At 40.7% G+C, this 27,179-nt stretch overlaps 2 protein-coding genes across 6 annotated transcripts in view; both read left to right on the forward strand.

Moving 5' to 3' along the window:
- The first annotated feature begins 57 nt into the window (after positions 1 to 57).
- prpf31 (pre-mRNA processing factor 31) lies at positions 58 to 10,971 on the forward strand. 3 transcript variants are annotated; one of them, XM_008117238.3, is made up of 14 exons: positions 58 to 178; positions 1,511 to 1,696; positions 2,158 to 2,218; positions 2,416 to 2,499; positions 3,132 to 3,229; positions 3,841 to 3,947; positions 5,013 to 5,182; positions 5,556 to 5,713; positions 5,820 to 5,909; positions 6,351 to 6,478; positions 7,140 to 7,212; positions 7,992 to 8,120; positions 9,187 to 9,285; positions 9,979 to 10,971. In XM_008117238.3, exons 2-14 carry the CDS (start codon positions 1,523 to 1,525, stop codon positions 10,105 to 10,107), a joined length of 1,500 nt encoding a protein of 499 aa, XP_008115445.1. In that variant the 5' UTR covers positions 58 to 178; positions 1,511 to 1,522; the 3' UTR covers positions 10,108 to 10,971. The 3 variants fall into 3 exon arrangements, with proteins under 3 accessions (XP_008115445.1, XP_003225035.1, XP_016851564.1); XM_003224987.4 differs by having other exon boundaries at positions 89 to 240; XM_016996075.2 differs by having other exon boundaries at positions 137 to 269.
- A 3,394-nt stretch (positions 10,972 to 14,365) lies between these two features.
- The window catches only part of cnot3 (CCR4-NOT transcription complex subunit 3), a 29,546-nt gene continuing 16,732 nt past the window's right edge, over positions 14,366 to 27,179 (forward strand). For 2 of the 3 annotated variants that reach the window (XM_008117232.3, XM_008117236.3), the window contains exons 1-3: positions 14,366 to 14,496; positions 25,484 to 25,530; positions 26,935 to 27,009. In XM_008117232.3, the coding sequence (XP_008115439.2) occupies positions 26,985 to 27,009 (25 nt within the window). In that variant the 5' untranslated portion in view covers positions 14,366 to 14,496; positions 25,484 to 25,530; positions 26,935 to 26,984. Of the gene's footprint in view, positions 14,497 to 24,487; positions 24,511 to 25,483; positions 25,531 to 26,934; positions 27,010 to 27,179 lie in introns of those variants that run through there. The other variant, XM_008117233.3, reaches the window with a different exon arrangement.

A 27,179-nucleotide genomic window follows, 5' to 3' on the forward strand; every position in this document is an offset into this window, starting at 1 on the left:
GCTTCCTAACGAAGTCGTTCTAAAACCGGAAGTGTCGCTCTGTTGGAGTGTATGGTTCCTAGCGCTAGGTTTTGGTTTCACGCGCATGCGCGGGGATTCAATGACGACTTCGAGAGCGACGGAGCGGCTTTTGTGTCGTATTTAATGCGGGACGTACAGGAGGTGCAGCGTCGAATAGGTGGACGAGTGGCCGGGCGAAAGAGAAGGAAGCCGAGGAGAGTCAGGAGAGCTTCGTGAAAGGCGAGGAATTAGAGGGAGCCCGGGCTAAGGTTGCTGAGAGGGGTTTCTGCCATTTCTTTTATTCTGACTGCATCCCTAGATGCACCTACACTAGGCCTAGGCAAACTTGGGCCCTCCGGGTGTTTTGAACTTCAACTCCCACAATTCTTAACAGCCTCAGGGCCCTTCCTTTTTTTCCTCAGGCACTTAACAACACAGGGAAGCGTTTTTGTTTATTCGTTCAGTCACTTCCGACTCTTCGTGACATCATGGGCCAGCCCACGCCAGAGCTTCCTGTCGGCGGTGGCCACCCCCAGCTCCTTCAAGATCAAGCCAGTCACTTCAAGGATACTATCCATCCATCCTGCCCTTGGTCAGGCCCGCATCCTTTTTCCTTCCATTTCCCCCAGCATCATTCTCTAAGCTTTCCTGTCTTCTCATTATGTGGCCAAAGTACTTCATATTTGCCTCTCTATCCTTCCCTCCAGTGAGCATCATTTCCTGGAATATGGATTGGTTGGATCTTCATGCAGCTCAAGGCACTCTCAGAATTTTCTTCCAACACCATAGTTCACTTATATAATGGCTTGTTTCCAAATGTTGCTGGTGGCTTCCTTTTTGCCACCTTTGCTATATTACTTCATCAAGACTCAGATAGTTTGTAAAGCATAAAAGAATAAAATGAAGTGTCCTTTCTAATCCCAACTTGAAAGACCAAGCACAGGGCAGAGAAAGTAAATTTTAAGCAAGTAGAATTTATTCGTAAAGTAATATCATTACTCATAAAAGGGCATAAAATTAGCTTCTAATTTCCTAGGTGACCCAATTTGACTTTATCTCAATTCTGACTAAAGCAGAAGATTATTAAAGGGAAGCGTTAACACCCCTGTAATGTTTGTTTTGCTACCTGTGCCCCTGTTCAAAAGAATTCACACTTTCTGTCTCTGTGACAATTGGAAAATGTTGGGTTATTGTGGAGACTAGGATAAGCGATAAAGCTTCAGTGCAGCCACCTTTCCCCATGGTAAATCTTACAGGTTTGAATTTCTTTCCAAGGTGTAGTTTTCCTCTCATGTTCTGTTGTCTCACCCCCATTTGTAGCTGTGAGTCAGATGTGGTTCCAATGTTTGTAACTTTGGGACTGCCTGTATTTGGTTTGGGGGAATATTTGGAGTTGCTCTGTAGGTAAAATTCCTCCCAACCCAATACCAGCAGAATCTATGGATGCCCAGCACTTCAGATGTATATGTCATTTATAGTTTTCTCTTTCTTCCTTTTCTTGCCGCTATAGGCGTGATCCACCATGTCTTTAGCAGATGAGCTTTTGGCTGATCTTGAGGAAGCAGCAGAAGAAGAAGATGGCAGCTTTGCAGATGAGGAGGATGAGCCGCCCATTGAGGATGTTCAGGAGGAGATGCAGCTGGATCTGGCGACCGATTCTGTCAAGAGTATTGCCAAGCTGTGGGACAGCAAGATGGTGAGAGAAATGCAGGGTCCTCTTAGAGCAACAGTGATTAGTTTAAGAATCTTATAGAAACTAAACCTGTGTGTCCAAGTTATTTATCCCACATGGAAAAGGCAGACAACAATCAGAGAACAATGGGAGAAAACCCTGTTGTGTCTTGGTGGAAGCATTATGAAGCTGCTTGGATAGAATAAAATACTCTATAGTACCCATATGCCCAGTTGATTAAAAGGTAGCAAAAGCAAAACAAAAACAAAAAACACCCTTTATTGGCTTACTATATTCAGTATTTCAAATTTTGGGAAGGTTGGGAGGAGATTTCTGCTTTCAGTATGTAAATTAAAACTGTATTCAAAATTAAGATTCAACTTGAGCTTTCCTCTTCTAGAATTTGAGAATGAGCTGGGAGGCTGAGGTTAAGAAAGCCATCCCCAAAACCTGACTTCACATGTCTTTGTACTTCTTCTATACAGTTTGCTGAAATCATGCTGAAGATAGAGGAATACATCAGCAAGCAACCGAAAGCATCTGACGGTACTGAGTTGGCTTTGAAAATATGTCACCCACCTTTACACTGTAAAACTCCACTGAACCCAATCCTATTTCCTGTGGTGCAGAATCCATTACATATCCTCCATTCCCTGTGATAGAGAGTTGAGATACACTTTTGCTTGTTTCTCTGATACTTTCATTAAATAAAGATTTTCAGTTTTCCTTTCTTCAATTCCCAGTTCTAGGCCCAGTGGAGGCTGCACCTGAATACAGAGTTATTGTAGATGCCAACAACCTCACAGTGGAGATTGAAAACGAGCTCAGTGAGTAAAAACTTGGGCTGTTTCCCTTAGGCAAGAGAAAAGGGTGACAAGGCAGGTGGGAAGCTTTGGTAGCGTTACATAAATTGTTACTTAGTGGTCTGAGGATAGCGGAATAAATTAAGCAGGCAGTAGTGTTGGGGAGGGCTGGCTTTTCTGGGAATCGTGTGTGGTTTATTAAGTAGAAGGCTAGACGTTGGGATGTGTGCCATGCAGACTGTGTGTGTCTATTCGGTTGCATAGTCATTAAAAGTTTATGGTATTTTTGGGATTCTTTTGTTAGAAGTTTAATCTTCCTTGGGCAATGCGTGATCCAGACTAGCCAATACCCAAAGATGGCATGCAAACAGACAGGACAGCATGTGGTCCTCCTGATGTTAGTGAATTCCAGTTCCCATTAGCTCCAACTAGTTTCGCCAGTAGTGAGACATGATAGGAACTGTTTTTAGGAATATCTGGAGAGCCACAGTTTTCCATGATGATGTACAGCGCAGAAATTCTAATGGATTCAACCAGAAGTTGGCTATATGTTTGCATTTACTTTCTAAATTTTACTTTTAGAGTGCATTTTCTTTAGAATAATATATATTCCTCCTGGCTAATATGTCAAATCTTTGATTTTTTTTTCTTTGCAGACATTATTCATAAATTTATTCGAGACAAATACTCAAAGCGATTTCCTGAACTTGAATCCCTGGTTCCCAATGCTCTGGATTACATTCGGACTGTCAAGGTATTGTGGCTTCAAATATACATTTGTTTTACTATCTAGCACAGTGGTTCTCAACCTGGGTCCCCAGATGTTTTTGGCCTTCAACTCTCAGAAATCCTAAAAGCTGGTAAACTGCTGGGAGTTGTAGGCCAAAAACATCTGGGGAACCCAGGTTGAGGACCACTGATCTAGCACATTCATATGCAGCCACAAAGTTGGATGGCTTCCAAGAAAATTATTATTCATTTAACTGGAAGAATAAATATGAGAGATAGGGAATTAGGATGTGAATTCCCTGTAATCATTTCCCTGAAACCAATAAATGCCTTGCCATATTTTTCTTTGGGGAAGTATATGGGCTCTAGTGGCTCTTGTGGCCTGGATCTTAGGCTAGTGGATGATGCCACTGTGGTTCGAATGCTGCTGGAAGAGGAAGGATATAAATTTAAATAAATGTTATTGTTACTGGCTCTTCTGCAGACATGATGTTTTTTCCCCAAGTGCAACATCTGATTTTTCTTAGAACAAGAATGCCCCAAATAAAGCCTTGGCAGGTTGGTAGTACCTCTCAGCCCAACCCACATGTCTCGTTTGAAAGCTAAAGTTTTCTTCATATGTCTTAACTTTTGCAGGAACTAGGGAATAGTTTGGACAAGTGCAAGAACAATGAGAATCTTCAACAGATCCTTACAAATGCCACTATCATGGTTGTCAGTGTCACAGCATCTACAACTCAGGGGTAAGGTGGATATACTGCAAAGCTAGTAGGGTTACTAAGGGGACACGTGAGATTGATAGGGATCTGGAACAGAAGAAGGTTGAATGGACTGAGGAGTAGTTCCATACTGCTGCATATGATGAAACTCTTTTGTAAGTGTATGTTACAAGGAAAACTCTATGGAAGAAAAGACTGGGATAGCAAGTAGAGTCTTACTTAGTCCTAAATAAGAGGTGGAGGCTCCTCCTTTGGAAGCTTTTAAGCAGAGGCTGGATGGCAATCTGTCGGGGGTGCTTTGAATGCAATTTTCCTGCTTCTTGGCAGGGGGATAGCTCATGAGGTCTCTTCCAACTCTATGATTCTATTCTCCTTTATGTTTCAAGATTTTTTCTTCTATTACACGTAAAAAAAATCGGTAGGGGTTATGGGCCGGCATAGCCTATCATCACATTTATCTGAATTTGGGAAACAGACCCACTCCTGATCACAGTAGTTTCCTTTACCTGGATGAATAAATTGATCTATGAAAGCATGGACACATACATGCATATACATCAGTTTAATTTTTCTAATCTGCCATATAGCACGTGACATGGTGCATTCCCTGGCAGATTGGAAGAAGGCATCCTACTGTTCCCCCATATTAGTTACTTTAAGAAGAACTTTGTTAGATTAATGACTGTGGGATAATTTACTTTGGCTTGTATATTCTGATGTATATATTATGCATCTAAATATACAAGTGGGAAATACAATAAAATGTTGCAGCGCAAAATGCTCCTTCATAGGTTTCCAGTCATCTAATTGTGTCCTGCTCATTAACTCCTAGTCAGTGTTTCAAGCCTAGTGAGAATGCCTATTGGATTGTTTTTCCAATATGTCTTTTGTCCTTCTGTAAACCACAGACGTTTTTCTCCTTGTGTGAATGATGCTTCATTTGCTACACAAGGGCCACAATGTAAAGCATAGATTTGATGATATGGAGAGCTGTGGAAACAAATGTTCCTAGGCTTTAGCATGTTGAATGTTAATGAGTACATTGAAAACTGGATTGTGATGAACTATGCGTCATCTCTCTCATTACAGGCAGCAATTAACTGAAGAAGAACTAGAACGCATTGAGGAGGCCTGTGACATGGCCCTGGAGCTGAACCAGTCCAAGCATCGCATCTATGAGTATGTGGAGTCCCGCATGTCCTTCATTGCCCCCAACCTGTCCATCATCGTGGGAGCCTCCACTGCTGCTAAGATCATGGGTAAGACTCTCCGTAGTTTGGAAAATCAGGGGAGAGCTCCTTGTAGAAAGACTTTGCTTTTCTGTAGTTTACCATGGACAGAAAAGGCACTGAAGCACGTAGATCTTGTCTGAAATAGTCAGAATATTAATCATAAAACTTCTGGAACAAAAATCAAAGGTAGAAATACACAGTTGAAATTAATACCCTATTTAGTATCATCAGTTCTGTTTTTTATCCAATGTTAGTTCTGGCAGATGTCAATGGTCAATAATTGGCCGTGTACATACTTCAGCAGTCAAGGAATGTAAAGATGATGTAGGCAGACATGAACCTTGATGGTTTCTTTGTCTTATTTTGTGGTCTTTGTGCCATATTTTCCTTCCTTACCAAGGCATTGCTGGTGGTCTCACAAATCTCTCTAAGATGCCGGCCTGCAACATTATGCTTCTGGGTGCCCAAAGGAAGACCCTGTCTGGCTTTTCCAGCACTTCGGTGTTGCCTCACACTGGTTATATCTACCATAGTGACATTGTGCAGTCATTGCCTCCGGTATGTATGTGGTGCTGCTGTTCCTTTCACTACTTGATTGGTAAATGAGCTTCACAGAGGCAACAGCCAACATTTTATATATATATATATATATATATATCAACAGGATCTGCGGAGGAAGGCAGCTCGGTTGGTAGCAGCAAAATGTACACTGGCAGCACGTGTAGACAGCTTCCATGAGAGCTCAGAAGGAAAGGTAAGAGGTACTGGGCAATGCCTATAACATAGGGATAATTCAAATGATCAGAAAAGAGATTACAGCAAAACATCAAAATCTCCTGATGAATAGAACTACCCAACAGTGGAGTATCCTGTAGGTTTTTAAACAGGCCGGATAGTCATCTGTCAGGAGTACATTAATTGTATGTTCTTCCTGCCAGTGGTTGGATTGGATAGCCCTTGTGATTTCTTCCAACTCTATGATTCCCCTTCATCAGGTTTCCACCAATGTTTTATTTATTTGTTTATCTTACGAACTGTCTAGTAACAGGAGTATCTGTAAAGGGTAAAGGTAGATTGATATACCAGAAGATCAATCCTTCCTGTGCACAATGTGGCAATGCAGTCTTTGAGCTAAATATATTCTTTCTTTCTCCCACCTACTGGAAAACTTTAATCTCTTCTTTTAACAATCTAGGTTGGTTATGATCTGAAGGAGGAAATTGAGAGGAAGTTTGACAAGTGGCAAGAGCCCCCTCCTGTCAAACAAGTGAAGCCATTACCCGCACCTTTGGACGGACAAAGGAAGAAGCGTGGAGGGCGCAGGTATTGGGGAATATCTGATGAGATGGCTCAGGGGGAATTGAAAGTCAAGGCTCTGCCATATGTTGAGGGAAATAAGAACTTGAGCACATTTTTTGTAATAAATGGCAGTATATATTGGAGCCAGTATGCCGTAATGGTTTGAGCTCTGGACTATGGCTCTGGACATGAGAGTTCAATTTCTTGCTCAGCCATGAAAACCAGCTGCATGATCTTGGGCACATCACATACTCTTGGCCCAGGAAACCCCATGATTGGTTCACCTTAGAGTTTTCATAAATTGAAGATAACTTGAAGACAAAAATATATTGTATAAAATGCTCTCTTTTTGTCGAAGAGAGAAATTCAATTGAAACTCATATACTTTTCAAAATACACATCAAATATTGCTGTTTAACTAGGAACTCAGTCTCAGTGCATTTGGGAAATATGGACAATAGATAGGTCCTGATTTTCATGTTAATGTGGGAAGAACATATTAGGCCAGTTCATATTGGAATTCATAAAAAATCTTGCATCCCTATGCACATCTCATTAGCCAGCCTTCTTGGCCTTTAGCTCCCTGCTTGAATTTGTTGTCCCATTTTTGGTCCTAATGGTCTCTCTTTGCCTTGAGGCCTCAGTACGTTTCTGCAAATTTTGAAAACTTTCCTTACCCTTTCAGGTATCGTAAGATGAAAGAGCGCCTTGGCCTAACAGAAATCAGGAAGCAGGCAAACCGCATGAGCTTTGGAGAGGTATGGAATTATTCTATCTCTATATAGGATATGTTTTAATCTTGGAAACTAGTGGTTGACTAGTCAGTGGGGAAGATGGGCACAGAAACCAGGATTTTCTTGTTCCTTTTAACTGGTACAATGGAGATGGGTGTCATTCAGGACAGGAGTCTAAGATTTGTTTCACATGTTAAAAAAGCAAATAAAGTATTTCCAAGAAATAAAAGTATTAAATGTCAACATAGCTTATCAGGATGTATGCTCATGTTTGTTGTATGTTCATGTGCTCAGGAGCTCAGTGTTGGACTCATGGTTGAGAGGCGAAATAGAAACTTCTGCAATTATACTGTGAACTAATGGACTTTGTATAAATCTGTAAATATGAAGACTGTGTGAAGACTAAGTTGTTGAATAGACAGCTTGATGTAACTTTGCAGTGACTTTGAATGGCTATCAAGTTGTGGCTGATGTCCCCTCCCAGTTCTAATGTTCTAGTGTTTTGATAAAACCAGGGTAGCAGTTGTGGCCATTTGACTCTTCAAGTGTAGAGTTAGTTTGTCGTCTTAATTTATATAAATTGTAAATGAAAAAGAGATTCCAACCCACATGCTGCTGTTTTCCCCATCTGAGCAACTTTATAATAACTTTATTTATATCCCACCCCATCTCCTCAAGGGGATTCAAGGAGGTTTGACAAAAAGAGGCCAGAACCTTTGATGCAAGACAACCATGCAGTCTTATGTAAATCCAAATTTGATTTTTCCTTCCTCTGCTTTATCTCTCTAAACCATTGTTCCTAGATTGAAGAGGATGCTTACCAGGAAGACCTTGGGTTCAGCCTGGGCCATCTGGGCAAATCAGGTAGTGGCCGAGTCCGACAGACGCAAGTCAATGAGGCGACGAAGGCACGCATTTCGAAGACGTTGCAGGTTAGAACATGTGCATGTGGTATGCTAGAAGATCAAGCCTAGGGAGTGTTTCCTATTCTATGATGGTACAGTAGCAAACTGTACGTCTTTCAACATGTTCAAATTGCGGTAATTTTCCAAACTGCATCACAACTCTTCTCCAAAGTATGTGAAGGCTGAGCACATCACAAGGAGGCTTTTGGTTTTTGCCAAGTTCTTTAACTGGTTTGCTTAAAATGGTTTTAAATGATAGATGCAGGTGAAATATTACTATAAACTTTTCCAGAAATGATACAAAGGTCTTTAGATACTACCTTAGCAGTTATAACTTGAACAGGATCACGATGGTGCAGCAGGACTCCTGAATAATGCCAACATATGCTAAGGAATATGGTTTTGCAGAATAACAACTACAGTTACTCATTATTGTTGTTTTTGTTATAAAAACATACAAAAAGAGCTTATTATAGGGAAATTCCTCCTTGATAAAGAAGGTATTATATTTTTCACTGGCACATAGAATTCCCAGCCAGTGGGTTAATTTTCCCGCATATTTTTTCAGTATGCCATCCATGCAGTATGTCCATTCTGTTTTTTGCTCTAAGATCTAAAACTCTCCTGGAGCAATAATATGTAGTACCATTGAACACTGTTTAAAAGCATTAGCAGACAGAGTAGTGGCATTATTCTCTGGCAGCATTGCTTAAAATTAGTTTCAGTGAAAACCAAGACTCTGTCTTTGAAAGCTATCTCTGGAAATTAAACTTTACTTCTACAAGTGGCTTCTTTGTACTGTTGTAGTAAAGGAGGCCACATTGAGTTAGCTTCCCCCCAAGGCAATAATGTGCCAGAAAAATGGAGTTGCTAAGGAACCAGAGAGGGTGAGATGCTTGATAGCTTGAAATGCCACATAGTTTGAAGAGATGCTGATCCTAGACAAAGTATGAACTGTAAAACAGGCCCTTGAGGCATTTATTTCCCCTGAATTTTTCCTCCTCTCAGTGGTTTGGTATCTCTTCCGTCTCTGTCCATTGATTTCTTTATAGAAGCTCTAATGACTGACTTTTCCACCTGTCCTTACAACCAGCGCACACTCCAGAAGCAAAGCATGGTGTATGGAGGGAAGTCGACCATCCGGGACCGCTCCTCGGGTACTGCATCCAGCGTGGCCTTTACTCCACTGCAGGTACTGCTGTTAATTTGAGTGTTGTGCCCTTAAAATAAACAAGCCTGGCATCTTGGAAGACAAGTATCTTATTCCAGCACTGGGTGTAGTTCCAGCCTTCATGTATTTTTCTAGTTTCAAACTGAAAAGCCAATGCAAAAAGGCTCAAATAAGGGCACTAATACAAATGAAACCCTTTTGTGCCACTGGACAGCTGTTAACATTTGGCTGGGGTTCTAACATGGACTCTAAAGCCTACCTATCTGGGAGCAGAGGTCCAGCTCACTGTAGCAAGTTAGTTGTTCATAAAATATATGTATAGTATGAAAATCACATCATCAATTGAATATTGTTCAGATTTCCTGTGGGTGAATAAGGAACAATTTTTCAGCCAGTGGTTTTCCAAGATGTTAAATGACATGCTATGTTGGCATCCTTTAGTTCTCCTTTCCCAGTCTTTTATTTGAAATGTTTGATGATCAGCATAGGTCATAATTAAAGAAAGAATTACAATTCCCAGTGTGTGGTGTCTCTTAATTCCTCCTTTACTAAAGAAATAAATTGCAACAGTTGACTTATATCCAGGACAGACAAGTTTCTTAAGTATAGGAGTGTATGTCAAATTCATTGCTCTTCTCTCTGCACAGAGAAAGAGCCAGATCTTTGTATTTTTATTATATTTTTAAATGTTCCTTTCTTAATACAATCTTCTAGGGTCTGGAGATTGTGAACCCACAGGCAGCTGAGAAGAAGGTAGCTGAAGCCAACCAGAAGTATTTCTCCAGCATGGCTGAATTCTTAAAGGTGAAGACTGAGAAGAGTGGCTTCATGTCCACCTCATAAGACTACTATATTCTTTCAGATGGAGCTGCATATTAAGTGGAAGTGGAAGGATTTTTGCTGGAGTTCCAAAGGTTCTTGAACTCTTCAGAATTCAGCACTGTATGGTTCTTTCCTGGATCTGTTTGGTATCATTTTCCTCTTTGTGTCCCTTGAGCAATATTATTGACAGAGAGCCTACTATTCTGTGTATATTATTGCATAATAGAAAGAACAGAGTTCTTCTCCAAGGTTTCATGCCTTATTGAAAAGCAGGATAGTTAAACAACGCAAACTAAGCTGAACTGCAGCAACAATCAAGAGGTGTTCCACCCCTTTAACCATTTAACTTAAAGCCAGTCAAGTTTGTACAAAAACCTCTTTGTAAATACTTGTTAGATTTCACCAAAACCATCTCCCTTTTTGTTGGTTTAGAACCACTTCATCAGGATATGGTAAGAATAACACAGTGAAGTTGGTGGGAAGTTGGTGTTGTCCAGATTTACTGGGGCTACAACTTCTATCATCCCCAGCCAGTTCCAGGGTCAAACTAATGTGGTTAAAACTTTTTCAGAGAGAAGTTGATACTTTGAACTGAAAATTTGAAATGACAACTGTGTGACAGGGGGAAGAAGGGAAAACAAGAACGAAAGAGCAGGGCGAGAAGAAATAATTATTATCTTAAATGTTAAGAAGTCCTGGGGTACTTTTGCCTACAGATAGAATGTCTTGTTTTTTCCCTTTGACTAAAAAATTACATTCCTGAATTAAATAAAATTAAATATAGGCTTCTTGCAGAGTGAGGGGAATTATTGGATGCTATGTATTGTAACAACATTTTGCTGTGACTTGTGTACTTTGGGACATGAAATATAACTCTTTTGGATACTTTGTGTGTAACCCACTTCTTTTTGGATTGAGGGGAAGCTGTTGGTGGTGGCGGAGTTGGGGAGGAGAAGTCTAAGGACGTTTTAATTACCTCAACTGACATTTTCTAGAAGGGGCTCTAAAGAGCTCAGAGAAACTGTTAGATTACATTGAGATGTTGGGCCTTTTTGACAATCTAATTGTAATAGGTCCCCAGATCACTATATTAATACTTAGTTGAGGAACTCCTTGGAGTCTTGAGATCTCTTTTAAGTTTTCTGCATCTTGCACATCTCACCTTTTTCTGTACTTGTTAGAAAGAGCTTTCATATCAAGTATTGGGAATAGAGGATAAACTTCTAAAAGTGACTGTCATATTTTAGTTTTAAACAAGTTATCAAATTGTGTATATAGTACAGCTTTCCAGACTTGAGATGATGGCAGTTCTACTTTCTGATCTCTGATCATTCCAACCTACATTTGTCTTTTCTCCTGGCTAATTCTTGGTTAAGAACTGTGCATTGCAAGTGTCACAGCCATAACCCACAGTTACTTGCCACATGTTTTGGCAAAAGCAGGAGATTGATTTGGTTTTTATAAAATTAAATCAGGTGGTGTTGCAAGAAGATGTTCTTCGCTACTGCTGCTTTTCTGTACTGTAGTAAACATTGCCTCCTAGCTTTGTATCCCATGCCTAGCCTAATTCACAACTCATTATGAGCTCCTTGGAGAATGGCTTGTACGTCACATGCTTCACACCCAGAAGACTCATTCAATAAAAGGGAAATGGTTGCTAAGCTCAGGAGAATGCCAACATGTTAATGATCAGTCAAGGGTTCAGAAAAAAGAAATCTTTTCTTTTTGTTCTCAGAAGAACACAAAGTTTAGCAAACAAGATGCAAATGGACTAAACAGAAGCAAAAGACAAAATAAATCATTGTAACAGTATAAAGAAATGTTAAGTCCAACAATAATTTAATAGATATGTTATAATAGATATATCAAAAGAAGGAAATCAGCTAGGGATAGTTGCATCATAGAATGATGAAGGGGTGCCTTGGGGTGGGAGAGAGGAGAAGATGACAAAAAAGGGAAATTAGTTGTTTTTTTTAAAATGAACATATAGCTATGCCTCAGTTGATGTTTTTCTAGAAAAGAATCTGAAGAATTAAGGAAAATAGTGGAAATAAATTGAAATGGGAGGACTTTTTATCAAATTAAATTTAATCCACAGATCTCTCTGATAATCTCCCAAGGGTTCTAAACTAGTTCCACAGTTAAACACCCAAACACCTAAAATATTTTAAAGAATTGGCCCTAGAAGTGTGTACATACCAGAAGGCTGGAAAGTGGCCAGTGTGCGTCAACATTTAAAACACTGATCCAGCAACTGTTACAAATATTAGTTAAATGATTAGCAATTTTTTAAAAATTAGCATTGTAAAGAACACATCTAGTACTGGAGACTTGGCAATGTCCTGTAAAAACAAGTCCTAGCTCAATGCAGGAGCAGTTCAGAAGTATCATTTATATTGGGTTGCTGTGAGTTTTCCATGCTGTATGGCCATGTTCCAGAAGCATTCTCTCCTGACATTTTGCCCACATCTATCGCAGGCATTTTCAGAGGTTGTGAGGTCTGTTGGAAACTAGGCAAGTGGGGTTTATATATCTGTAGAATAATGTCTTGTCTGTTTGAGACAAGTGTGAATGTTGCAATTGGCCATCTCGATTAGCATTGAATGGCCTTTGCAGCTTCAAAGCCTGGCTGCTTCCTGCCTGGGGGAATCCTTTGCTGGGACGTGTTAGCAAGAGTTCTTTCTCCCACCTTGAACATTCCAGATATAATAACCCCACTTGCCTAGTTTCCAACAGACCTCACAACTTCTGAGGATGGCTGCCATAGATGTGAGAACGTCAGGAGAGAGTGCTTCTGAAACATGGCCATACAGTCCGGAAAACTCACAGCAATCCAGCGATTCTGGCCATGAAAACTTTCAACAACTTTTAATTTACAGTATATGACAGTAGCCTTTGGTACTATCAGTGCTACTGCAATGTTTCTCAAAAATATTTGACATGGAGGACCAGCATTTTTTCCCTGCATACTAGGGAAAAAATAATACTGTTGTCAAAGTTTCTTGGATAGTCTCAGTGGACTGATAGGTGATGGCTTCTAGTCTATATACTATACTATATACTATTGACACCAGTCTATATACTAAGAGTAGCACTCGCCTAGGATGCATCTACACTACAGACTTAATGCAGTTTGACACTATTTCAGCTGCCCATGGTTAGGTGCTATAGAATCACAGGAGTTGTAGTTTTACAAGGTCTTTCGCTTTCTCTGCTAAATTACAGCTCTCATGGTTTCATTGCATTGGGCCATAACGATCAAAGTGATGTCAAATTGCACTAATTCTAGATGCATCCTTAGTGAAAGTTGGTTATTTCCCACACTGGTGAAGATGGGGTCTGTCAGATCTACGTGTTGAAAGAATAGGAAATAAAATACAATGTATCAAAACATTCAATTGCATTTTACTGTATTTAAATATCTTTAATATTTCTGTTTTAATGTTCAAATCTATTAGGTTTTAAATCATACATTGTTGTGGTTTTAATGTTATCCGCTTTGACTTTCCTTTGGCAGAGAAAAAGCAGGGTATAAATACACATAATAAGGCTAAAGCAGTGCTTTGTGGGAGAGAAAGAGTTGTAAAAACAAGAGATGCTCAGAGGAGCCATCCGTCAACATTTACCTGAGATTGAGGTCATTTCCTCCTTTCTTATTGGCTGGGGTGATTTTAAACGACAGGTAGCGTCTACCAATTAGACTTCGCCCAGGCTTCTGGCCACGCCTACTTTCCCCGTAAAAGCGTTTGCCAATAGTAGGGAAGAAAGGGTCTTGGGGAAGCTAGGGCTGTCCAATGGGAGGGCAACATGTGCAGGCTCGCTCCTCTGCAGCCAATGGGTCGCTCATGCTTCCCTCTCTTTAGAAGCAGCAGCCAAATAGTAGGGCTAACACATTGAGTGGCGGCTCTGTCATCCAATTATATTTTTGAGCTCATGAGGGATTCGCGTCGATAAACCAGAGCGAATGATCGGAGAGTAAAACCTGAGGGACAGAGCCGTTGTCCATTGAGCAGCCTGTTCTTACGTCAGTCCCGCCCTTCGCCTTGTTTTCCGAAGAGCGGTAGGCGTGGCCAAGCCGTACACATCCGTACGCTCCCAGCCAATCGCTGCCAGGCATTGACTTGACTGGCATCGCTTCTTAACGAATCATTTTCTGGCAATCTTATAAGTGACAGCTGCGGTCGGCCCGCCCCAGCTTCTCTTCCCCCGCGGTCCAATAGAAACAGGGAGCGATTTGAGAGGCAGCGAGTCGAACCAGTAGGATCCAAGGGGAGGCGGGGCCGGCGAACGGAGAGGGGGGGGAGGCTGCCGCCATCTTGGATGCCGCGGAGCCCGAGAGAGGGGGGAGCGAGAGTGAGTGAGAGAGAGGGAAAAAGAGAGAGAGCGAACGAAAGAGGCCCGTAGCTGCCGGTAAGAGAGCGAGCAGGAGGGGGAGGGGCCTCTCTGGGGGCGGGGCTTGGGTGTCGGTAGGGGGCGTGGTTTAAGGGTCGGGGGTCTTCTCTGAGGGTGAGGGGTCTGCAAGGGCCACACTTCTCCCTCCACCGCGGAGAGGGAAGTCTCGCGTGGCGGTGCAGCCACTCAAACGGGGCCCAGAGGGGCCTGGGGAGGGGGGAAGGGATGTGGTCCCGAAGGGGGGGCTCGGCCCAGCCCTCCTGGTGGGGAGCCCAGCGAATGGGAGCGTCGTGCGGCCTTGGCGCCAGGAAAGGGTGCTGGGAGTCTTTGTGTGGGGATGCGCTAGGTCAGGCATGGGCCAACTCGGGCTCTCCAAGTGTTTTGGACTTCAACTCCCACAATTCCTAAACAGCTTCAGGCCCCTTTTCCCCCTCAGCCGTTTAAGCAAAGCACCTGGGGCCCGAGTTGGCCCATGCCTGGGGTAAAGCCTCTGCCTTCCAAGACGAAGAATCAATTCAATACACGCACATACATGTTTATATATAGTGTGTTGAACTTGGGAGTCTCTGGAGAGGATTGCTGTGATACATACACACACATATATATGCAGCTTATATGCTGGAATGCATACACACATATATATGCAGCTATATAGACACAGGTGTCCTAAGGAATATGAATATATATATATATATATATATATATATATATGGTAGTGTTGGACTTGGGATCTCTTGAAGGAATTGTTGGGATACAGACACATACATTCTCAAGGGTCTGGAGAACAAGCCCTATGAGGAGCGGCTTAAAGAGCTGGGCATGTTTAGCCTGCAGAAGAGAAGGTTGAGAGGAGACATTATAAGAGCCACATATAAATATGTGAGGGGAAGTTATATGTGAGGAGAAGGGAGTAAGCTTGTGAGACTAAGACACAGAACAATGGTTTTCAACTACAGCAGTGGTTCTCAACCTTGTGGGTCCCCAAATGTTTTGCCTTTCAACTCCCAGAAATCCTAAAGCTGGTAAACTGGCTGGGATTTCTGGGAGTTGTAGGCCAAAGCATCTGGGGACCCACAGGTTGAGAACCACTGCACTACAGGAAAGGAGATTCCACCAGAACATTAGGAAGAACTTCCTCACTGTGAGAGCTGTTAAGCAGTGGAACTCTCTGCCCCAGAGTGTGCTGGGGGCTTCTTCTTTGGAGGCTTTTAAGCAGAGGCTGGATGGCCATCTGTCAGGGGTGCTTTGAATGCGATTTTCCTGCTTCTTGGCAGGGCGTTGGACTGGATGGTCCATGAGGTCTCTTCCAACTCTGATTCTATAAACACACACACACACATATACATGCATTCACACATAGATATCTGAAGACTTTGATGACATTGCCCATCTTGGGCTTTCCTAAGATATCTGTATGTGTCCCAATAATCCCATCCAGATATCCCACGTCAAATACACACACACACACACGTGTGATTCATGCATGTATCTCAGCAATCCTCCTCAGAGATTGATTGATTATGTTTTTCTCTTCCTATGGAGAGTCAAAGCGGCTCACAATAAAAAGCATTGCAATACAACTTATTTTACTACATTTATATTCTGTCCTTCTCATCCCAAAAGGGGACTCAGAGCGGCCTTACAGAAAGGCAGCAATTTCATGCTGTGAACATACATACATACAGTAAACATAACATACATTAAAGCAAAAAATCAGTATGAAATCAGTTATTAAAATCACACCATCAAGAATTGAAATGCAAGGCCATTCAATTGGTAATTTCACTATTCCGTATATTGTACTAACTTGCTAGTCAAAAGCATGGTCCCATAACCATGTTTTTACTTCCTTTCTGAAGGACAGGCTTCTCTGATTTTGCTGGGAAGGGAGTTCCATAGCTGAGTGGCCATCACTGAGAAGGCCCTGTCTCACACACTGTGTGTGTGTGTGTATCCTGGGAATCCTTTCCAGAGATCCCAAATCCAACACCAGACAGACAGATGGATAGATGTGTGTGTTTCTATATATGACTTCAGATACCTATGTGTGTATGTATCCCAGCAATCTCCTCCAGATATCCTGAGTGCAACATATATATTTCCTTAGAATATCTGTGTGTGAATGTGCATGTATATAGGAATGTGTGTGTATCCCCTCCAGATATCCCAAGTCCAACACTTCTCTCATATGTGTATATATGTATGTATGTGTATATATATATATATGTATATGTATATATATACACACACACACATACGTATACACAAACACATATACATATACGTATAGGACAGTGGTTCTCAACCCATGGGTCCCCAGGTGTTTTGGCCTACAACTCCCAGAAATCCCAGCCAGTTTACCAGCTGTTAGGATTTCTGAGAGTTGAAGGCCAAAACATCTGGGGACCCACAGGTTGAAAACCACTAATATAGAGGAAGTGTTAGACTCGCCGTTGCTTGAGGGGATTGTTGAGTGACTGACAAGAAAGAAAAGAGGGCAACTTGGAAATTACAGTTCAGGCAATAAACTCTTCAAAAAGGGACTTGTCAAGGATTTGCATGGGAATGTGTGTTTGGGTTGTGTGATAGTGTGTAGGAATTTCTGTCTCAAGGATAGGCAGTGGCAATGTAGAAACCTTCACACTGGCATGACAGATGTCTATTAAGCTATAAGTCACTTCAGAGTGATACGATCTTGTGTTATTGGAGGAACTTGTGTATAGTTTACCAGCATGTAATAATAATGCAGAGTGAGTAGCTTGACTGTGTTTGAGTTTCTCCCTTCCCCCACCTCAAAGCATTTTTTTAACTAGTCATAGACAGTTCAGGATAAAGGAAATAATTTTCATCTTGTTGATAGTAGGAAGGTTTGTTGGGATTTGAAGTTTCATCAGGTATAACCCACAAATTTTACTGCTTTAGGAACCGGTAACATGCTCTATCTGTTTCCCAGATGCAAAATTAAAATTCTAAAGATTCAGAAAACAACAACCCCTCTGCCACATTTTTATATTTGTCCCAGAGGGAGGTGTATCCATGGGCAGTAATGCAGAAGGTGCTTTACAATCCTTATTCCAGTCTTAACACTTGGGGAAAGGAATCGAGGCTGACGAAAACTTTGTTTGTTAAAAGAAACGGATGCTGCTTGTCAGTGTTACTTCCCATGAATATTTACAAATAGGGAGCTTTAGCCCAGAAATTTTAATTATTTCTCCTACCTTGTCTTGTAAGGCAGTTAATTATGCCTTGAATGTAGGTGATACTGTGGTTGTACAGACTGAATCACTGGCAATGTTTTTTTCCTAGGTCCTGGATACTGGAGGCCCAGTTGGGCTGAGTCTTATAGTTCAATTGCAGAGAACACACTTTAAAAAATACAGTTGGCCCCCTATATTTGCAGGGTTGACTATTCATAGATTTTATTAAAATGTCCTTTGGAAGCTGACCATAGAGACATGCTGGAGGACCTAGAATTTCCTAGAGAGATATTCTCTTAGGTTAAAAAATAGGGTTTTTAAAAAACTGGCTTTTCACTTTTGTTGAGCCTCCTGTGATCTAATGCCAGTGAATGTGGAATGCTGATTGTATTTTATGCTTTTTAAAGGAAAATGTATCCTGCTTTCATTGTTCATATGAGTTACCTAAAGTGGCTCACAACTAAAGTGTAAAAATAAACATCATCATAAACAGTATAGCACAGTACAACAAGCGGGTGAAAGCCACATCACATCCTGTTTGTGCCATAGCTAAGTTGAAATTATAATACACACATACAGTCAGTGAAAGGAGTAGATTTCTTAGAGTAGGGAGTTCAGTTTCCAGAATCCTATTATGGAGTTGGCCTGCTTCATATTGTTAACAGCCACCTTCGATAGGAGGAGCACATAGATAGGACCCTCTCATGTGAACTGAGGGGAGGTTTCAAAGCCTCAGGCATAGTCCTTACCACCTTCAATTATAGCCGGCTTCTCCAGTCTGGGTCCCTCTAGCTATTTTGGCCAACAGCTCTCTAATCAAACTTGACTATTAGTCATGGTGGCAAATGGGGGTTGTGGGGCAAAGATCCGGATAGATCAGGGTTGTTGGAGGCTCGATGCCTGGAAGAGCCACTGGTGATTACCGTTGCCAGCACAGAGCAAAGTGAGCCGGTTGTTTCAGATAATACAAGCAGAGCTAAGAGACTTTTCTTTTGCTCTATAATTCTCAGAACTCCCTTAAATAGCAGAGCTATACAGGTAGTCCCAGAGTTACAAACATCCGACTTACAAGCGACTTGTAGTTAAGAATGGGGGTGAGACAATAGCAAGTGAGACAATCTACCCCTAGGAAGGGAAATTCATTCCTAAAAGTGTTATCATGGGGGAAAGGGTCTCCACTGAAGCTTTATCCCCAATCCTTGTTTCCCAACAAGCCAAATACAGTAGAGTCTCACTTATCCAACGTTCTGGATTATCCAACGCATTTTTGTAGTCAATGTTTTCAATACATCGTGATATTTTGGTGCTAAATTCGTAAATACAGTAATTACTGCATAGCATTAATGCGTATTGAACTACTTTTTCTGTCAAATTTGTTGAATAACATGATGTTTTGGTGCTTAATTTGTAAAATCATAACCTAATTTGATGTTTAATAGGCTTTTCCTTAATCCCTCCTTATTATCAACATATTTGTTTATCCAACGTTCTGCTGGCCCTTTTATGTTGGATAAGTGAGACTACTGTATTTCTAAATCCTGTTCTCATAAGGACAGAAAGTGGGGAGAAATCTTCTGAACAGGGGCACAGACAGCAAAATAAACACCACAGGAGTGTTAACTCTTCCCTATTTTTGCTTGGAATTACACTTCAAAATGTACCTGTTCAGACTTACATACAAATTCAACTCAAGAGCAAACCTACAGAACTTGTTCATAACTTGGGGACTGTCTGTACTCGATAGAATCAAGGATTCTTGGAGTTCTCATCCAGTAAGTACCCATTCCATGTTTTAGATACAAGGCAGATTCATGTGTTTTGATGTTAACAGCAGAATTTGGAAAAGTTATAGTGTTTTGGAATACAACCTTGAATTTTCCCCAGCCAGCATCTCCATGAAGAAGTCTTGAACTCAGGGCTTAGAAATGTTACCTTTTGGCGTGTACTCTCAGGCATCTGACTTACAGGCTGAAGGATTCTGGGACATGCTGTACTTTGGGTCATACTGTACAAAGTGTTGTGACTTGTTTGTGGTCACAGCTGAGATGAGATTTGAATTCACAAATTGACTGATTTTTGGAAAGCCTGTCTCTAAATCTCTTACACTGGAAAACCGGGGAAATAGTGCAGGATAAGATTATTAGATTTGATGATGACAGCATTACCTCGAGTGTGAGGGGTGTCTTTTCAGATGGTTAGGATATTAAAGCACAGGATCCAGATGTCTTTATTTGATATTGTGATTCTGTTTCAGGAAAACACAAATTTCCCAACATTCAGAACAGCAACTGGGGGTGTGTGACATTTTCTTTTCAGGCAGTAAGTCAATCTTATTTGAGCCTGTAACATGAAATATGGTTATTCAGGTGTCAAGGGTCCACTGAGACTGTAGCTATGAAGGTGCTTGTGGTGGGCTGTGTAATCCCTCTTCCCATGCTTCAGTAATTATTTCCATTCTTTGGGCTATGGGAAACCGCCATATTTAGTTGTTGCAACTAAAACAGCAAAGAACTTTGTGGTACCTGAACGCCCTACAAGCAAAATGATGCCAAATAAAACCTGCTAGTATTTAAGATGCTACAACAGAGTTTGTTATGCTCCCCCACACTGAATATTTATAAAAATATATTTAGAGGTTGAATGTGCAGAAGTGCACACCAGCCCTTTAAAAGCCTCAGTCCAGGAGCAGCTAAATATTAGCAGGATTGTTCCTCTCCTGGTTTTACAGACAGTTTCTTCTTTTGATTAATTTTTCTTTAGCTTTTCTTTCCTTGGAAAGGCTTGTGTATTTCTGTTACCTGCAGTGCCTCCCAAGTACTTAAAAGAAAGAACTGAGTCAATTACCTTTCCTCTCTTTTGGTGCTATTATTGTAGTTGTCCAGCAAAGCTGGAGAAAGTAGTTTTCTCAAGGCCACCTGGTGAATTCATAACAGAAATGAGATTTGAATTTAAGGTTTCCTTGTTCTCAGCTCAATCTCTCAGCTGCTGCTACGCTTGGAGAAGGAAGTCAATTTTGTCAAGCAGAGTTATTTCCTCCAGGAGGTCACAAATCAGTAAATGTAGGCTGTGGTCACATACTGAAGTTTGGCAAATATGACATGGTATTTTAGAAGATGCCATGGGGTAGTTAGAGCGGCTCTTTGCCCTTATCATTATCTTGGTCTGTAGTATTTTTAATACGGAGAGAATAGAGGTTCAGATTGCTGTGCCACTCTGGTTATTTTTTTAAATCCTTCTGCAACATATCCTCCATTCTTGTCTTGTAGAGCTGCATAGAGTGCTTCTATAGAAGAATGTAGAGCAATGGTTGATAACTTTTGGCTTGGCCAGATGATTTTGACGACAATTCTGAGAATCCTTGACAATTCATATACTCACAGAGACATCTGGGAATTGAAGTCCAAAACATCTATGGAGAAGTCTATGTACTGGTGTAGATGTCTATGTAGAGGAAACCTTGTGACTGAGGAAAGAGTGCACTTTGCAGGATCATATGAGTAAATTGAATGGTAGTGGCTCAACTGCCACACTGAAGCTGACTGAATTGTTTGCAAGGGGATCTATAATTGATGCTGTTGCAGCATTTGACACATTTTCATAACACTTGTAGTGGTCCTTTACTCTTTGGGATAGTGTCAACAGGGGCTGTAACTCTAAGCAGCACTTACTGGATCAGTGCCCGTTATACAAGGTAGAATTTACTGTCTTGTCATAAAGCAGGGGCAAAGAGTTTTACAGTCCTCGAGCTGTTGCTGAACTTCAATTTCCCTCACTTAGTGCATTTGCTAACCTGGTGGAAGTTGTAGTTCAACAATATTTGGAAGAGTGCATGATTTTCATGCCAATGAAAGCCTAGAGATTATCCCAGAAAGGTCTCCTTTCCTTTCATTAACTTCCATCTGAAGTGAAGGCCGACTTTGCAAACCATTTCCCAAATGTAGAATGTACACTGCAGTAAGTCAAAACCCTCTTAGATTGGGTTAAAAAGCTTGCTTTGGGGACTATAAAGTCAAGAGGTGTTCCTGTGTGTAAGACACATCAGTTACACATATCCAATAAATGAACTACGATTTTTAAAAAAAGAATTCTGGAAGGTAATTTTTATCAATAGCTTACATATTTTTCAATTTCAATAGTTAATTTTACTGATTGGTTTTGAAAAATAGCACCGTGTATTGGCTAATCTTTGACATAAGGGTACTGTTTCATCTGTCCTTTGAAAAATATTAAGATCTTGCAACGTTTTGCTTCTACACTGCTTTTTTAAAAAAATTAAAACTGTGTTGAGATCACTCTTATGATCCAGCTATTGTTGCATTTTCTTTCATCAGTGGTCAGATGTTATATTCAGATTGCTTTCTACTAGTCTGTGTCAACTGCCTTCTCCCACTATAAGCAATGTCAGTCTTTTCAACATGCTTTCCCCATTTTCTAGTTAATGTCACCTTCAAAGCTGTGCTTGTGTGCCCCTACTCTTCCTTCTAGAATCAAAGACTAGCTAAAGTGTTACATCAAAGGAAGTCAGAAGAAGGGAGATTAAATATATTTAAAAATACAACTTGTATATGTGTGTATTTTTAAAGAGTGAAAAGCCGCCTTTTCTATGCAAAACAATGAACCAGAGTACCAAAAAGTATTGTTTTGCTCAGCTCACACATTAGTCAGAGTCTTTAAAGAGACGCTTCTGTTAGTTTTTCATAAAAAGGAAAATGGAGGGAAAGAAATTTAGCAGTAACCTGATTTATTTATTTTAACAAGATCTAGATATCAATCCAGTGTTTCTGAAGAAGCGAGTTGATATCACATGCTAAATGGTGGCACCAGATTTCTCTTTTCTTCTCCCCTTTTTTTCAAATGTATGCCATAATATGTAATGAACCTATTTAATACTGTGCAAATAAAAATATTGGGGCAAATCAGCTCCTTCAAATTCAATGAAGTGTACTTCTGAGTAAAGGTGATAAGACTTAAACTGATAATGTATCTGTAAGGTGGTACTGACATACACTTTTCATTTCATAAAGAAAAGTGCTATTCTGCTCAGACACTCCTAGTTTTGCAGCTACTCTGTAGAACAGGGCAGATTCTGAGTGCAGATGGTCTGCTCATGAACAGACATAGTATGAACACTATATAGTTGCAAACCTTTTTTTAATATCAAGTAGTTACCCTGTATGCTTCAGGAAACCTGAAGTGGATCCCATGCCTAGGCTTGTTTGCTCAAAAGCTGGAGGGCTGCACTTTTCCCACCCTGTTTGAGCTGTATTCTCTTTGTATCAAAGGCAAAATCCTGTAGATTAGGGGAAGGCTAGCTCCACTAGATTCAGTGGTCTGCCCACGACTGCAGCCATAAAAAGATAGAAAACAGCTCTTTAACCTGGTGAGTTGAATTAGTGATTTACAATGCTTTGGTTTTAAAATTATTCCAACCTTGTTCTGAATTGACTACACACATATTGCTGCAGAGTAAATAAAGATTCAGCATGGAAAACTCCATCAGGTGTTTGCTTTCCTGCTGTAAAGAACCATGGGCTCCTCCACAAGAATGGTCAAGATTCTGTGAAAGTCAAAAGCTGTTTGATGTCTTCCAGTGCATGTTTTTTCTTCAGTTAGGATTATGAGGACATCCAATAGATTTCTGTTTTAACTTTGCTGTTTAGAAGAGAAAAAATCTGAAAGTATATTTATACCTGTTGGTAGATGATTGAGTAATTTGCAGTAGATCAGCAATGACATTTGATTCCTAATTGTCTAACCAACAGCAACAGCTACAAAGCTTCTGCCCCCATTAAGGGCTAGGGCGGGGAATCATGTGGCTTTCCTGATCTCATTGAACAATAACTTCCAACAGCCAAGATGGCATAGCCAGAGATTAAGAATGCTGGAAACTGCAGCTCAGTAACATATGTGTAGAAGGCTTCATAATTCTTGCCCTTCTCCTAGTCCAGTGATTCTCAACCTGGGGTCCCCAGATGTTTTTGGCCTTCAACTCCCAGAATCCCTAAAAGCTGGTAAACTAGCAGGGATTTCTGGGAGTTGTAAGCCAAATCTGGGGGATCCCAGGTTGAGAACCACTGTCCTAGTCAGATTCTCTTTAGCAAGGGAAGAGTCTTCTAGATCAGTTGCAGACAATTGTGGCTTTAAATATTGTTGGTCTCCTTACCCTTGCCAGCAGGGCCAGTGATGAAGGATTGTGGGAGCTGCAGTCCATCAACGTCTGGAGGGCCACAGTTTCCCATCTCTGCTCTTAATTAGTAGTGTGCAGTCTTTTGCTCCCCAGATGTTTTGGATTACAATTCCATGCTGGGTGTGTTTGAAGACTGAAATCTCTGGCTTTAAGTATTCTCAGGATGGCTTAAGGTGCCGGCTGACCAGAAGTAACTGGCTTGGCTTAATCTTGACCCTTGAACAATAGTTTGAAGTACAGGGATTGGCAGGTGAAGCTTTTTGTGTTGTGAATATAGGTGTCTGCAGCTGCTGTTAATGGCACTGGAGTTGCATCTGATTAAACTCCTTAGATTGCCAGCCCTCTTCCTCCAGCAATTGCTTTCCTAATCTTCCCAGGTTTCTGTTACTAATAAAATTCTAACTTTGCTCAGAGCAGATAGAGGAGGAAAAGAACGCACTTAGAGGTACAAACACAATCATTCTGCGAAGACTGGGCAATTCTAAAACAGCAATTACATGTGTGCTTACTTGAAGAATAATTCCCTTTTAAGTCAGCGGAGCTTACTTATGAGGCAATATGGTGTCATATAAGGCTGCCTGTATTCCAAAGGCAGCTTTAGCAATTGCCCATCCCACCCACCAGGTTTTTCAATTGTTAACGGAAATCGTATGTTGCTTTTCTTGGTGCCTAGGTTGTCTGGGAGAATAGTAGCATCTAGGACGCTGGAGAAGAATAGACGCACAACAGATTCTGTAATTTTTGAGAATGTAATGGAGTATAACAGTTTAGGGTGTCTTTGAGGCAGCACAAGGAGGGGGCATAGCATGAGCTATGTCACTACAAGTGTTGGTTACACGTTTAAATGCTTCTGCTATGTCTTGATTTTTTTTAAAAGCTATGCTAGTGCAATGGGAAGCAGAAAACTGGAAACTGATATCCTAATGTGCTAGCTTTTAATTGCAAAACGATTTTTTAATGTTGTGCATTAAAGCACAGTATCCTGATCTCCTCCCTTTTTTTAAGTATTTCAGTCCAGTCTACCACTTCAAGATTCTGTTGCATATTTGTATTAAGGACTATCGGCACAAGGGAATGAAAACTTGTGTATTATCTTAGAACTATAGGGAAGAGAGGTGGACTAGTCTCTTAAATTTACAAGGTGTGCACTTACACAGGTGCACCAATGACAGTTACTTTGGCATGTCTGCACCATGGGAACTAGAAAAACTGCATCTCAGGGACATAACTTTATTGTGATATGCAAATAAACAGACAGTTGGTCACAGGGTTATTGGTAGGATTGCCAACTTTGTTTGTACCAGAATGCAGACAATGCTTTTCCTAACATAAGCAGGGGTGAGTTCAACCTGCTATACTTCTACTTAGCTATAAGCTGTGAAAGGTACTGGAAATCCGATAGGAAAAAGTGATGATCGTAATGATAGACAGTTTTTGAGGCAGGGTGTTCATGGTAGGTAGGCTCTTTCTTCCTTTCTGTCTACTAGCCTTTGTGCATTGATAGATGTCTCTCACATATCCCAATGTGCATTCTGGCATGGTGGGCATTTGGTTGGGGAAATCAAAAATGCATATTTAGTTCTTTCCCCCTATTAGTCATGTGTTTTTCTCACCTACACAGGAACCTGGCTGGAGAGTGAAAGACCGCAAGCGCCCAGGGGCCACTAGGTAAGTCCTGTCCTTATATTACCTTCTCCACAAAGCACCAGGTTCCACAAGTTAAAGCAACACTGCTAGATAATTTAATCTAGAAGTATATCAGATTACCAGACTCTAGGATGTCCCCTCATCCACTGTTCAGTAGCTTTCCCAGCCAGTTTTGTTTCTATATTGAGCTAGAAAGAAGCGGTAAAGGGTGCTCTTTGATTTGTGAAAATGTCCACAAATCCTAGCAACTCAAATAAACAACTGATGCCATTTTTGAGTTTTGAAGAATAATTTGAGGGGGATTTTTTTTTACAAAGGAATCAACATTTGGAGGCCTAAAGGGTGAAACTTGCATTGTTTTCTTTTGGCTAGGTGAAGCTAGATCAGAGATCATCTACTTTTTCTTTGTTTATTTTTTTCTTTTGTGTCATTTTTTGTTTTAACTCTTTATTTCTTTTCTTGATTCACTTTTTTGACTTTTATTGTAACCTTTAAAACCTTTTTTAAATGTAAGACATCATTTACACATAGTTGAAAGGAGGGATCTGGGCATGATCAAGACAATGTTTGAAAAGTTTGTTTCAAATATTGTATCGGATTCAGTGTGAGTTATCCTTCATGCATCATGCATTAAAAAACCCAATGCAAAAATGAAAGAAAGAAACAAGTGAGATTTATTAGGGAAATCTGCTTGCAAAATGCAGCAGAAACCCTCCTGAGGAGGAGTATATGTGTTGAGATTCTTTCATAGAGCCATTGAGAGTAAGCTTTCTCTCTCATTAAGTTCTAAAGAAAGAATAGTTTGAAGTCTTCATTTTTATGTCTATTTTAACATTGGTATCCAGAATACTCCCTAAAAACAGTTTTAGTATCAACTCAGCTATAAATAAACAGCTCACAAATCTTGAACGAAAAGCCTCAAAGTTTGATCAAGTTCACACATAGAGATAATAATCTGTCCCCAACTACTATGTATTCACAGTAGTTGCCTGATACAAGAAAGTGAAGATGGTCCTAATGTTGCACTCTTGTGTTTACTGGTGAAGGTTTAACCTGCTGAACATTTGCCTGTCACATAGAGAAGGGGGTCCTTTAATTGTTGTAGCTCTAATATCTCCTAAGTCATTATCTTCATGCTACTCTCCTGATTTTATAGGATTTTGTTCTATGACTCATCTCGGTTTTCAGCCTTGATTCTTATAAGAACAGAATCCTTTTGCTATTGACAAATAGAAATCAACAGGGAGAAACTTTTTCTTAGGTAAGCGGTAGAAACCTATAGATTTCTACTTCCCATGCCTCTTCACTTTAAAAAAAACCCCAGAAGCCTGAATCTCAGTATTTATTTTTCTCCTGTTTGGCCCCTCACAAGAAAGGCTTTGTTCTGGCTTTGCCTTCTAACTTTTCTTTTTCCTCTTTTTGAAGCGTTGACGCTCTATAAAGTATGAAGAGAGCCCCTCTATAGTAAAGGAAACATGGCAGACAAGAGGAAGCTACAAGGTAAGATATTCAGTTTACAGTCTTAATGGTTATGCTTCCTGGTGTATGCTAGGCACCCAGCTTCTCTGGGAAAGAAGCTGTTTTGATCAGAACAGGTGAGTGAGGGCCAAAACTCCTGGGTTCTGTAGAAGAGAGTGAGATCTAGTTGGATAAAATGGTAAAAGAGCTGA

The sequence above is a fragment of the Anolis carolinensis genome, chromosome 6 (genome assembly GCF_035594765.1).
Source record: "Anolis carolinensis isolate JA03-04 chromosome 6, rAnoCar3.1.pri, whole genome shotgun sequence".
Classification (NCBI taxonomy): Eukaryota; Metazoa; Chordata; class Lepidosauria; order Squamata; family Dactyloidae; genus Anolis; species Anolis carolinensis.